The following is a 14,693-nucleotide window of genomic DNA, read 5'->3' as shown; positions in this document are numbered from 1 at the left end:
GAATATTTCATTGTGTATGAGTGTGTGTATAAACAGCTTCTTTAGCCATTCATACATCAGCAGGCATAGTCAGCCCCGTGGTTGTGAGCACTGACTATGCAAGCCGATGCAGGTTCCTTAGCTTCTTTAAACCTAAGTTGTTTTTAAAACAGGTAATAATAGCTGATATTTATTAAATACTTACCAAGTACCAGGCATGTTCCAAGGGTTCTACATGTATTATGTAATTTAATCTTTGTAACATCTCTTACATCAACAACTCTGATAATATCTTTTGTGAGAAAGATATTCTTATTTACACTTTCCAGCTGAGGAAACTCAAGTTCCAGAGATGTTAAGTAATTTTTTTGTGGTCACACAGCTCCTAGGTGACTGAGTCAGAATTCAGACCCAGGCAAATTAGTTCTTGAACCTGCATTCTCAACCACTGTGATGTATGGCTTCCATGAATGATATTATTACTTACTTCCCCTTATTACCTGTGGAAGGAGAAAATAAGATAATATCCACCGCGTACTTAGCTTCTTGTGTGTTTGGCCTGTAATGGAAACTGTAAATATTAGTTATTAGAATTATTATCCCTTTAATTCAAAATGCTAACTTTCAAAAATGCCAATGTGAAAATTTCTGCTTGTAACTTAGTTCTGTATAATTTGTTTCTGAACAAACTGATTATGTTGATATTCATTAAAGGGAGCTCAGCTGTTGATCTTTCTATTTTGTTTAGATTTTATCTTATGTTTATTTTATATGAGCTTCTTAATCTCTGTCTTAGGTTGAGTTACTGCTCCTGAACACAGCAATGCTGAGGACATTTCCTTACTGGTATTTTGTTTCTAAGGGATCTCTTTGCCTTCCCATTCCCTGAAATAGCTTTCTGATTTTCCCTTCAACTTATGAATTACATAGTGACTTCTTAAAGCATAGGAATTTGATTTATTTTAAACTGTTGTTTCCCTTTTTTTAAGACACCATCACTCAAGAGATGACGACAGCTGCTCGAGAAGCAGAAGCCACTTTATCATTGGTGACACCAGAGCAGCAGGTTTCCACCCTCCAGGTTACCCAAGAACATGACGAGGCTGCAGAAGAAAAAGCGTCCGATGTTCTGGGTGCCACTCAGCTGTCAAGAAGATGGGAGACTCTGGCCAGTACCATTTCACCAACAGCCGCACCTCTGTCTTTCGAAGTTACTCCCATCGTGGAAGGTCTGTAAGGGAGGGAATTGGACTCAGTGTTATGTGGGCGGATCTTTTCTGTGTATTGATAAGAATAGAATGAGGGAGGCAGATGGCCCTGTCACCGCACACACGCACCCGTCACCTGGGGAGTGAACAGGAAAGGTAAGCGAATTCCTACTTGAAGAGATGTCACACAGTCTCAAAGAATGAGGGGTTAGTGCCTAAGAAGAATCTCCTGGAGGCTCAGCTCAGGGACGGGAGAAGGCCAGACCTCAGCTATTGAGACCTGTGTCCTAGTCCGATAACTCCGGCTGTTAGGGGTGAGGTGACGAGAGTAAGGATGTAGGTATGAATCCCAGCGTTGGCCCTCGCTACTGTTGTGGCCTCAAGTAAGTGTCTTAATGTCTCCAAGCCTGGTCTGTTCATCTCTGAATGATGCCTATCTGTCTTACAGGTTATTTTAAGTGTTTGAAATAATGTGTACAAATTGCTTTCTATATCGGAGGCCCTCAGATGCTCTGATAGCGTACAGTGAAGTCTTCAAATCGGGGTGATCATCAACATGACAAAAACTATTGTCAATAACTTTTTTTTTTTTTTTTTTTTTTTTTTTTTTTTAAAATATTTTATTTATTTATTTTAGAGGGGAAGGGAAGGAGAGAGGGAGAGAAACATCAATGTATGGTTGCCTTTCTGCGTCCCCTGCTTGGGAACTGGCCTGCAGGGAACTGGTTTGCAACCCAGGCATGTGCCCTGACTGGGAATCGAACCGCAATTGTCTGGTTCGCAGGCCCGCGCTCAGTCCACTGAGCTACACCAGCCAGGGCAATAACTTTTAACTTTTGTAACTTTTATTTATTTTTTTAAAGACTTTATTTATTTATTTTTAGAGAAGGGGAAGGAAGGGAGAAAGAGAGGAAGAGAAACATCAATATGTGATTGCCTATTGTGCGCCCCCTACTGGGGACCTGGTCCACAACCCAGGCCTGTGCCCTGACTGGGGATTGAACCAATGACCCTTTAGTCTGCAGGCCAGCACTTAATTCACTAAGCCACGCCAGCAAGAGTGACTTTTGCAACATTTAATAATTACAAACTTATTACTTAATTATTTTTGGATCTCCTGTGTTTGTTTTAACATTGGTCTAAGTAAAGCCTGTTTTTATTTATTTATTTATTTATTTATAGAGAGAGGGGAAGGGAAGGAGAAAGAGTGAGAGAGAAACACTAATGTGTGGTTGCCTCTCATGTGTCCACTGCTGGAGACCTGGCCCGCAACCCAGGCATGTGCCCTGACTGGGAATTGAACTGGCGATGCTTTGCTTCACAGGCCCATGCTCAATCCACTGAGCTACACCAGCCAGGGCTAATGGAATTATTTTTAACAATGTAATAAATACCTTCTAATCCTGCTCCCCCCAAATACTCCAAGGGCCTTGTCAGTAACCTACATGGAACCCACGACCCTTCTCATCTCGACCCCTTCCTCCTCCTCTGTTAGCAGCATCCCGTCTGGTGTTCGTTGCCTCCTTGACTTCCCTTTCTTTTAGTTTTATTGCATCGATATTTGCTCTTAAAATCATACATTTAAAATTTTTCATTGATTTTTAACTTTATTAAAGTGGTATTGTTCTATAGATAGCCTTTTTTAGGGCTTAGTTTGTTTTTTTTTTTACTTAATATTTTATGGCTAAGATTTACTTACTCTAGCTCTTTTGTGTTGACTGTTTTTAATACTCCATTAAATATTGTGAAAATACATCACAGTTTACTCAGTCTTCATCCAGTCTCTCCCAGGGATTTGCATTTGGGTCATTCAGGTTTGGTTACTGCGAACACGACTGCCATAAGTATTCTTTTTCACATCCTCTGTTGTGTGTGTGTAGGAGTTTCTCCTGGGTGTGTACCTGGGAACTGAATTCCTGGGACATAGTGTATATGAATTTTCGACTTTAGGAGGCAATGCCTAACTGTTTTCCAATCGCACCAATTTATAATCTTGACAGCAATATATGAGAGACTCAGTGAATCCATATCCTGAGAGCTTTTAAAAATATTTTCTCAGGTGTCACCACTAAAGAGATTCTGATGCAGTAAGTTGGGATATGTGGAAAGCATGAAATTACCATTAAAAAGTTACCTCGGGAGGTTCTGATGGTCAACCAGGCTTGCAAAATACCACCCTGGAGATTTGGAAAGACCTGGGGCTAAATTTGGCTGCTTCGAACTCGAGTATATTCCCGACACAGATCTAGGTTCTTACTCTGTGACCTAATTTTTAAAAAAGTCATCATTAGCATATATTTTAATAAATTTTTGTTAAATTCTCTATCTTTGGTAATAAATGGAATAAAATCCTAAAACAGCCATAATATTGCCAATAGGATAAATGGGAAGTTAAAATTTAGAAACAAATATCTGATGTGAGACAATATCTTTTCCTACAAGATAAAGCGTTTGCTTTGGGTAGCTGGGCTGATGCAGGGCGGGGAGGGGCACTGGTCTAAGTGTCTGTAATGATTTCTTGCTTGAAAAGTAAAAGCACAAGTACACATTTCCCATAGTGATCATCCTTGGGTCAAGCCCTGTCTCTTGCATTTGACAGACCTAAAGGACACAGTCACAGGGCCCAAGGAGGAGTGGATCACGCCAGTTTTTGGCTCTCCAGTGACCCCCCCTGGAATAACGGAGGAGGCACCCAGCGTTTCTCCAGCGCTTTCTGATTCCGAGGCGTCCTCCGAGAGAAGAATCCTCGTTCCATCCATTGGCCTTGTTAATACAGCTGCCCCGTATGGCCTGGACCAGCTCGAATCTGAAGGTACCCATGCGTTGAAGGGCATTTTTCCTAGGACTGGTTGAATGTGTCACTGAGCAAATGTTGTTTTGAGAAAAGATTAAGAGGTAGGTTCAATCTGCAGAATAGGTCAAGGGTCAGAAAACTGTGGCTTAGCCAGATCTGGCCAGCCATCTGTCTTTGCGTGGCCTGTAAGCTGAGGATGGGCTTTGCATTTTTAAGTGATTGAAAAAAATCAAAAGAAGGATATTTCATGGCATGGAAAATTTATATAAAATTGAAATGTCAGTGTTCCTAAAGAAAGCTGTATGGGAACACAGCCACACATGCTCATTCATGTTGTGTCTGTGGCTACTTTTGTGCCAGCACAGCAACTGAGTGGTCGGGACAGACTAAATGCCCGTAAAACCTAAAATATTTACACTTCGGCCCTTTACTGAAAAAGCGTGCTGACCCCTGGCCTAGGTCATTCATTCTCAACTACACTTGAACTTTAGCATCATCTTGGGGAGCTTTAAAAACCCTAATGCGCGAGTGAGTCCTTCTCCCAGTGATTCTGATTTCTTTGGTGTGGGATGGGATTTGGCACGAACACTGTAGGAGAGAGACTGCTCAAGATGAGTTCAACATGGAGGCTGGACTGAGAATACTGGATAAGTGGAAAACTTGAGTTTCCCCACCAGAATTTCTTGGATGGGAGTTTTAATGTGGATTGTATTTTCATAACACTGTTCTGGTTGTTCAAGTTGGGTTATTCTCTTCTCGTTCATCACATCTCTGGGTTAGGATGTTTTACTATTTGAAACAGGCCATTTCCTCACCTGTTAAGACTGAGAAATGCATGCCGATTTATACTTTCCAAGACATGGGCTTTGAGCATGAAAAGGATGCTTGGAGCACAGCTGCACAAACAGGGAGACTGGACATATGGCAACAGGCCATTTAGTTAATCAGCATTGGGCAGGTTAATAACTCCTGGCCAGAGGGCAGAACATCCAGAGATTTGTAGTGCTGCATTTCTCAAGCTAATCTGGGAGATGGGTAAGCTTTCAGGCACTGAATTAGCCATGTGCTTGGTGTGGTGAGGACATAGGATGGGCTCTTATTTGTTATTTCATCTTCTCTGCAGTAGGGAAGGGGGTCCAGCTGATTGTATTATAGACTTTCAGGGTTACACTATTGTGTTCTGTTAGCGAAATGGGACATTTTATGAGTAGTGTGGAAAATTCCATAGTAGAATCGTGGTTTAAGAAATGGATCAAAGCCAGCTCAGAGGCTAACAGCTCTTGCACTTCACGCTAAGATAAAAATCATGTGACTTTGAGCTTAGTCTCGTATTAACTGCATGCTCTCAGTACCATCTGGAAAAAGCAGGTTTCCCCAAATTAACCTGAATTAGAGATGACAGCTTTACCCAGCAGGGCTCATTAAGTCAGAGAAAAAATATATTTATGAATAATCTATACTTGTGAAACTGCAAAAGTTTTCTAAATTTAGTAGGTGATGACAGTTGTATCGAAATATGTGAGAAATTTCTTAACTCGCCTAAGACACCCTGGAGGAAGTTTTTCTATACAATTCAATTTCGACTTTCTTTTGAGGATATATTTTGTCAGTTTTGATCTAAATTATGATCCTTGTCAAGGCTTACAAATGACAGTTTTTTGGTTTGAAGATATTCTTTCTACTACGTTGTTGGGTTTGAGATTTTGAATGAGCGCACCTTTTTTCCTAAATACCAGGGAGCACAATTTATCTCTAATCAGAATACATTAATAATTTCACAATCAGTTTTATGCTGGCCTATCTAATCCTGTGAAAACTGAAGTGACTACACGGATTTGAACTTGGAAACCTACTAGATTTCTGGATGCAGTGGAGACCTCCACGTGCTCACGATTTTCCATCTTGCCCAGGAGTGTAAGTGCAGCTCGCGTCTTTGACTGGGTAGAGCATTTTAATTCCACCGTAGGATTATACCCACAGGAAGGTAGTTTATTCTTACCTAGAACCATGTGTTGTGCTATATCCAGATAGCTCCCTTTTAAGTTTTAATCCCTGTGACGTGTTGACAAGCGATGTACAATTCTCTAGTGTCAGATCTGTGTTTATTTAATTACATTATCAAACTCCTCTCATGTTATTTCGATATCTTCCCACTAGGGGGCAGGAGCCCGTCTCCAGAGAGTGGGCTGTTTTTCTCAATGGGGTATGGACAAGTGACCTGCCCTTATTTGACACCGGATACCCCAGGAGCAAGAACCTTTGTGGAAAGTTCTGAATATTTATTTTTTAAGAGATAACTAGTGGCCCAAATGAGCCTGAAATTGTATCTACTTGGCACGCTGTCTTCTTGTTGCCTCCTTTGCGTCTGTACGATATAATGACTGAGGGAGTGTGTCAGTTTCCTAGGGTTGCAGTAACAAGGCACCACGAACCGGGTGACTTAAAACAGAAGTTTGTTCTCCTGAAGCTTTAGAGCCTAGAACTCTGAAATCAAGGTGAAGGCTGGCAAGGCTCCCTCCAGAGCCTCTAGGGCAGTTTCAGCCCTCGCCTCTTCCGGCCGGGGGCCTCAGGCATTTCTTGGTTTGTGGAACCATAACTATAACTTCTGTCTTTCCCTTCACCTGGCTGTCTTCCCCGCCTGTGTCCCTGGGCCCAAATTTTCCTCGTCTTATAAGGATACCAGCCATTAGATGAAGACTAACCTCATAACTTCATCTTAACTTAGCCAATGTCCTATTTCTAAGTAAGGTCACATTCACAAGTACCATGGTTTGGGGCTTGAATGTATTTTTTTTTGGGGGGGGGTCAGAATTTAAAATATAGCAGGGGTTTTCCAGCTGGCTGTGCAGGCAGCTGTGCTCGGTCTCTGGGACACCCACCTGAGAGGCGTGCCCTGGTGGAGGCGGAGAAGTTTTGCTGTGTTTTACATTCTCAGTCACGGAAGAAAGCCTGCCTCAGTAAGTGCACTGCACCCTGTGGCTGTTTCCGTGTCCTTGACGTTGTCAGCAAAAACAGAGTCTGGTGTATGAAGGGACAGTGGTTTATCTGTCACCTTGCCTGATACCCTTTACTTCTCTGTATATTTTTTTAAGGAAATAAATGTTTTCAGGGTGATAAAAATGCATTGTACTTATCTCAGGCATGACTGTGCTAGGGCTGTATTCAGCATGTTTGAAGTATAAACATGACAAACGTATTCTCATTTTTTATTCAAGATAGGATAATGGCAAGTTACATATACATGCATAACTACATAAATGGATTTTTGGACATGACCTCTGTATAGACTGACATCCTTTTTTTTTGTTGACTATTAATGTCTTTTTCTGTTCCCAAATGGTAAAGTAAAATTTCTAATTATATATGAATGGTACTGCCATAACAATAGACATACAGATCAGTGGAACAGAATACAGAGCCCAGAAATAAACTTATGCTTTTATAGTCAGTTAATATTTGACGAAGGAGGCAAAAACATACAATGGCATAAAGACAGTCTATTCGATAAATGGTGTTGGGAAAATTGGACAGATAAATGCAAAAAAAATGAAACTAGACCACCCCCTTACACCCTACATAAGAATAAACTCAAAATGGATTAAAGACTAAAATGTTAGACTCAACACCATGAAAGTCCTAGAAGAAGACACAGGCAGTAAAATCTCAGACATTTATCATAGCAGTATTTCTTTTGACATATGTCCTCAGGCAAGGGAAACAAAAGGCCAAAAAAAAAAAATGAAGAGACTACATCAAACTGAAAAGGTTTTGTACAGCAAAGGAAACTATCAACAGAAGGCAACCCACTGAATGGGAGAATACAGTTGATAAGGGGTTAATATTAAAAGTTTATGAAGAGCTTATAAAACTCAACACCAAAGAAAAAAATTCAATTAAAAAATGGGCAAAGGACCTGAATACACACTTCTCCAAAGAGGACATACAAATAGCCATCAGACTTTTGAAAAGATGTTCAATGTCACTAATTAACAGAAAAATGCAAATTAAAACCACAATGATGAGATATCACCTGACACCTGTCAGAATGACCATCATCAATAAATCAACAAGCTCCTGGCTGGCATAGCTCAGTGGATTGAGTGCGGGCCTGCAAACCAAAGGATCACGGTTCAATTCCCAGTCAGGGCACATGCCTGGGTTGCAGGCCAGTGCCCAGCAGGGGATGCACGAGAGGCAACCATACATTGATGTTTCTCTCCCTCTCTCCTTTCCTTCCCCTCTAAAGATAAATAAATAAAATTAATTAAAAAAATAAAAATAAATCAACAAGCAGCAAGTGCTAGCAATGATGTGAAGAAGAGGAACCTTTGTGCACTGCAGGTGGGAATGCGGATTGGTACGGCCGCTGTACAAAACAGTATGGAGTTTCCTCAAATAATTAATGGTACAACTGCTCTATGACCCAGTGATTCCATTTCTGGGACTATATCCAAAGAAACTTGAAACACTAGTTTGAAAGAATATATATACCATTGTGTTCATTGCAGCATTATTTACAATTGCCAGGATTTGAAAGCAGCACAGGGGTCTACAAGTAGATGAGTAGATTAAAAAAGCTGTGGTACATTTACACAGTGGAATACTACTCAGCCATAAAAAAGGAGACCTTACCCTTTGCAACACATGAATGGACCTGGAGAGCATTATGCTAAGTGAAATAAGCCAGTCAGAGAAAGAGGAGTATCATATGATCTCACTCATATGTGGAATCTAATGAGCAAAATAAGCCAACAAACGAAATGGAAACAGACTCATAAATACAGAGAACAGACTGACAGCTGTCAGAAGGGAGGGGGTCTGGGGGACAGGGTGAAAAACGTGAAGAGATTGAGTAAAAACAAACAACCTCATAGACACAGACGCAGGATGGTGATTGTCAGAAGGAGAGGGGAGTGTTGGGAGGAAGGCGGGTAAAGGGGGGATAAGTGGTGTTGGGAGGAGACTTGACTTTGGGTGGTGAACACGCAATAAAATATACAGATGATGTGTTACAGAATTGTACAACTGAAACCTATATTAATGTCACTCCAGTAAATTGAATTTTTAAAAAAAGAATAGTTTTTAGTAACTGAAGTGGCTGTTTTTCAATGTAGCAGAGGCAACCAGGTACCTGGCCTCGAGCTAACAAATACCTCATTTATGGGAAGCTGCACCACCTCTGTGAGAGGGGTGTTCAGAATCTCAGGCAAAAGGGTTGGTTCTGAGTGTTTCATCTGGGCTCACACCCCAGGGCTGAGAATCCCTGTGAGCATTGGTCCAGGCAGGGCTTTCCACGTGTGGCTTTACGCAGCTGTTGAAGCAAACATGTAGCTCGCAACTGCATCATGGACTGTGGAGATTTCAAAGACATTTTAGATATTTGCAGAAAGTTAAGGCTTTTTTAAGACATGATTTTTTTATTTATTAATTTTTTAAGTATATTTTATTGATTATGCTATTACAGTTTTGCTACTTTCCTCCCATTACCTCCCCTCCATCCTGCACCCCCCTTAGTTCATGCCCATGGGCTATACATATAAATTCTTTGAATTCTCTGTTTCCTACACCTTTCTTAATCTCTCCCCATCTATTTTCTGCCTACCAATCCTGCTTCTTATTCCCTGTACCTTCCCCCCATTCCTCCCTTGCCCTCCCCCTCCCCACTGAAACTCCTCCATGTGATGTCTATTTCTCTGATTCTGTTCCTGTTCTAGTTGTTGGCTTAGTTTTTATTTTTCTTGTTTTTCTTTTTTTAGGTTCAGTTTTTGATAGTTATGAGTTTGTTGGCATTTTACTATTCAGAGTTTTCGATCTTCTTTTTCTTCGTTAAGTCCCTTTAACATTGCATATAGTAAGGGCTTGGTGATGATGAACTCCTTTAACTTGACCTTATCTGGGAAGCAATTTATGTGTCCTTCCATTCTAAAGGCTAGGTTTGCTTGATGTAGTAATCTTGGTTGTATGTCCTTGCCTTTCATGACTTTGAATACTTCTTTCCAGTCCCTTCTTGCTTGCAAGGTTTCTTTTGAGAAATCAGCTGATAGTCTTATGGGCACTCCTTTGTAGGTAACTGTCTCATTTCCTCTTGTTGCTTTTAAGATTCTCTTTTTATCTTTAATCTTGGGTAACTTAATGATGATATGCCTTGTTGTGTTCCTCTTTGGGTCCACCTTCTTTGGAACTCTCTGGGCTTCCTGGACTTCCTGGAAGTCTATTTCCTTTGCCGGATTGGGGAAGTTTTCCTTCATTATTTGTTCATATAAGATTTCAATTTCTTGCTGCTGTTCTCCTTCTGGCACCCCTATAATTTAGATATTGAAATGTTTCAGATTGTCCCAGAGGTTTGTAAGACTCTCTTCATTTTTTTGAATTCTTGTTTCTTCATTCTGTTCTGGTTGTATGTTTATTTCTTTCTTTTTTCCCAAATCATTGCTTTGAGTCCTGGCTTTCTCCCTATCACTGTTGGTTCCCTGAATATTTTGCTTTATTCCACTTTGGGTAGCCTTTATTTGTTCTTTCATTTTGTGACCAAGCTCAGTCTGTTCTGTGAGCATTTTGATTACCAGAGCTCTAAATTCTTCATCAGACAGGTTGGCTACCTCCTCATCGCTTAGCTCTCTTTCTGGAGTTTTGCTCTGTTCTTTCATTTTGGCCATATTTCTTTGTCTTGGCACTCTTGTTAAATTGTAAGGGGGTGGGGCCTTTAGGTATTCACCTGGGCAGGGCAACCCTCTTTGCTGCATTGTGGAGCTAAGACATGATTTGTTAAATATAATGATAGATATAATTCTTTTACTGGTGTAAACATGAGAATTTTATTTCATTGGAGTATAAATAATTACAAACCCTAACAATGTAGGAAATAATGTGAGGATATTATCAACTTCACTTTCTCAGGCTGTATTCATAACCATGAAGTTGTTTTTGCACCAGACATGTAATTGCATATATATCCCCAAAGGAAAAGATTGGAAGCAAAACATAATGCCTCAACTTGAATGGTCTTATAAAATTTTTAAAATGTTCACAGTTAGAGACATTAAGTTTGTCCCAAAAGATTTACATTGATTCTGTCTGCATTTATTAGTGCCTTTTCTTTTCAGCCATTCTACCTCCTTCTACATTGTTTAATACCTGCAAACAAAGTATTCTACAGAAATTTCTTTCAGAAAGACAGCATAAGGAACTTCCAAGGGTTTAGCATGAGAGGAGATTCTCTGGGTGGGCAGAAGGCCCTGCTCCCTGTGGATTTTCTCAAGGTATCTGCTGCACATCCTCTAAGTCCCACTTCCTATTAAAACTCTAGCAGAAACATAAATGAAAACCCTTTCACTTCTTTCAGCTGAAATTAGTACAGAATTGAAAATTACTTGGTGTAAACCTTAGGGAACAACAAAGCAATAAAATCAAGAAAATAAAAGAAACCTCAAATGAATTAGACTCAGAAGATACAAATCCCTCTCTGACCTTGCCTTAGCTAACAAGCTCCCAGGGCGCCCATGCCCTGATCCATTCCATGTTTTTATATTCTATACCTGAAGCACTGGAACAATTTTTCAGGCACTGTGCCGGGCTTGCTGGCTTGTCAGTGCTTGGTTTGTTTTCAGTACAGAGGGTCACTTATTTTCTCCTCCCCACCCTGCCTCCACCTGGGAGAGCCAAGATCAAGAGGTATATTTCCTCCAGGGTCCATCATTGAGTAGGGGACCTCCAGCCCCCATATATGCCTCTGTGCTGATTTCCCTGTAGAAGGACACACCTTCAGTCCCTAGGCAATCGACAGCCAGAAGACTACATGATTGACACCGTGTGTTATACATCCCGCCTTCCAGAGGAAATCCCATTTCTGCTAAAACCGAGGTGTGATCCATGTCTGGGCAGTATAACATTGTTCTCACCATACAGGAGATACAGCTGCATGATAATGGGACCATTCTGTCAGTCCATAGCAAACCATACTAAGAGCTACACTACTCTGTAAACAGAGGGCTGTGAAGTTAAAGTTAAAAGGACGGGAAGGGGAAACAAACAGTTCAGCTCAAGCTCACCCTCCTTTATGAAGCCCCTGAGACCACCCAGCTCACACTGATGAGCTGCATAGGCAGTGGGAAGGAGCTCTGAAAAAGGAACAAGAAAAAGAAGATAGCTCTGGCTGTGGTTCCAAATGGACATAACAGTTTGAGTTAGCTCCATGACAAATAAGCAGTGTGATTTGATCAAATTATGTAATTTCTTTAGACTTTAGTTTTTCCTTCTGTGTAAAGCAGGAATATTGTGTGAGAATAAGGTGACATCTTGCATAGTAAATACATGCATGGCATGGGGTGAATGAATAGTAAATATGAATATTTTGCATCATTTACCAATTAAAATTATGTATTAATTATGTACTACTATGTATTTATTGTTTTTAAAATTACCTGTTACCAGCCTTTAATTTCTGGGTAAAAGCAAAAGGAAAAACTATTGGAGTTTTGATTTTCCAGAGAGAAAGGAATAAAAAAGTAGTTGTCTGCCGAGGGCTGCTTTTTCCAAATGGTGATGGAGTGTAATGCTCACCATCCACTCCTCCAGCCTCTGCTGGCTCCACTCAAGCTGTGTTTTCATCCTCTAACTTCTTTTTCTTCTTTGCTTTTTGTTCTGTGTTAAACTGAGTGATCTCTTCATTTTCCTCTGTGATGTACTTTAGTAGTGAATTACTCCTCTTGGCTAAGAGCTTCACATCCATCATCTGTGTTCATTGTGCTGATTTTCTGAACATCTGTGAGTAAGAGAATCTCTGCTGCTCCTCGGCCTCCCCCTGCCCCCCTTTTAACAGAGGCCCTTTCAGGCAGGTGTGCCTGAGGGAGTTGGGTTAATTGTTAGAATGAGATATTCACAACTTCTCCATGCAGCTGTGGGTCAGGGGCTAGGTGGATAATGCGAGTAAGCAAAGAAGAGGTGCCTAAGACACTCAGTAGTGCTGAGTGTGATGCAACAGAGGGCACACGCTCCCTCCGGTCCAGACGGCTGCCATTGGCATCGTTGCCAGGAGGCGAACGTGAGCTGAGTGATGCCAGATTGCAGGATTTTTCCAAGAGCAGACGAAAAATCTGATTTCTATGTGAAATATTCTGATTTTTAAAGTGTCGGGAATGAATTCAAGTGTTAGCTGATCATTTCTATTTTTTAAAAATTTGTTGACTTAAGAGAGAGAAAAATATTGATTTGTTGTTACATTCATTTATGCATTTATTGAATGTGCCCTGACCAGGGATCAAACCTACAACCTTGGCTATGGGGATGATGTTCCAAGCAATTGAGCTATCTGGCCAGGGCCTGCCTATCATTTTTTTTCTGATGAACATGCACACCAAAAACAGATCCGTTTTTCCAAGCCATTGACCGTCAGTGTTGCTCTCAGCTGCATTTTCCAAAACCTCCTGAAGGGCAGAGTCAGATCTTTTTGCCTTCTGTCCATAGTGGCCTGCAGGTACCTGGTGCTGGGTGAAAGGTGATCAGTGATGGAGTGCGTGGTTTTAGGGCCATTCCCTTGTTTAACTGATGTGCTTCCTATTTGACTTGCCCTGTTTGTTGTTATTGGTTTAAATCCAGTCTTATTTAGGGCCCCGAGCTGAGCACTTTTTATGTGACTGCAGTGGTGGTTCCCAGCCACATTCTGATAGAAATTCAGTGGAAATTTGCTTGATTGCTTGCACGAAACTTATTTTCTTTCTTTCTTTTTTGGAATCCATACCAACCTCTGCATTCAGGCAGGTAAGGGTAAATCCATAAACTGAAGTAATTTTTTTATCCTCACCCGAGGACATTTTTTTCATTGCTTCTTTTAGAGAGAGAGGAAGGGAGACAGAGACATATTGATGTGAGAGAGGAACATTGATTGGTTGCTCCCAGACTGTGGGGATTGAACCTACAGCCTAGGCGTGTGCCCTGATGGGGAATTGGACCTGAAATCTTTCAGTTACAAGACAACACTCTAACCACCTGAGCCACACCAGTCAGGGCTAAGTGATTTTTCAAACCCTTAGGAAGCAAGAGTGTGAGGGAGGGAAAGAGAGGAAAGGTGGGTGGCAGGAGACTGAAAGCATTATTGGAGTTAATTTCTACGAAGGTCATTTCTCCTTGTGGGGCCGCCCCTCGCCCCGGTGTGACTAAAGTACGTAGATCTTCCTTTAAAAAGTTGATGTTATACTCATTTGAAGCATTACATAATATAAATAAAAAATATATTGCAGCCATCACAGGAATTACTACTTATTTTGAAGATGAAGATAATTAAAGTGCTGTTCAGTTTATTTCTGTTCTATCAACATATATCGAGGGCCTTATTTTGTGTAAGACACAGTGATTCTGGGGGGTGGGGCCCCCAAAATAAGACAGCACCTCTGGTTTCCAGGAGCTAAATGTACACGGGTATGATAAAATGACACGTTTCCACGAATTAATATGTAAATCTCATTTTGGATTAGTTGAGTCATGTTTGAAAGTTTGAACGGGAAATCTATGTTCATACAAAGTTTTGAAAAATTGATAATCAACCTAACCAACCTGCAGTTTATCTTTTGGGTATATGTAGATTTTTATAGACAAATTCTGTATATGTTTGCTTAAAGTAAATATTCCTTTAAGACTGCTAAATTATTGAAGGGGAAGGCTTTATTTTGCATGGTTCAGAATTTATGGATACAATATTAGTATAGCTTCTCTGTTTC

At 40.7% G+C, this 14,693-nt stretch overlaps 1 protein-coding gene across 2 annotated transcripts in view; it reads left to right on the top strand.

Moving 5' to 3' along the window:
- The window catches only part of ARMH4 (armadillo like helical domain containing 4), a 100,489-nt gene that overhangs the window by 13,910 nt on the left and 71,886 nt on the right, over window positions 1–14,693 (top strand). Inside the window, exons 3-4 of one of the 2 annotated variants that reach the window (XM_037139747.2) lie at window positions 969–1,208; window positions 3,787–3,999. In XM_037139747.2, coding sequence (XP_036995642.2) covers window positions 969–1,208; window positions 3,787–3,999 — 453 coding nt within the window. The remainder of the gene's footprint in view (window positions 1–968; window positions 1,209–3,786; window positions 4,000–14,693) is intronic. The other variant, XM_053673213.1, reaches the window with a different exon arrangement.

The sequence above is a fragment of the Artibeus jamaicensis genome, unplaced genomic scaffold (assembly GCF_021234435.1).
Source record: "Artibeus jamaicensis isolate MK-2021 breed Jamaican fruit bat unplaced genomic scaffold, CSHL_Jam_final contig_851, whole genome shotgun sequence".
Lineage (NCBI taxonomy): Eukaryota > Metazoa > Chordata > Mammalia > Chiroptera > Phyllostomidae > Artibeus > Artibeus jamaicensis.
Note: the sequence above shows the minus strand (reverse complement) of the source record. Positions and strands in the feature narration are given on the sequence as shown.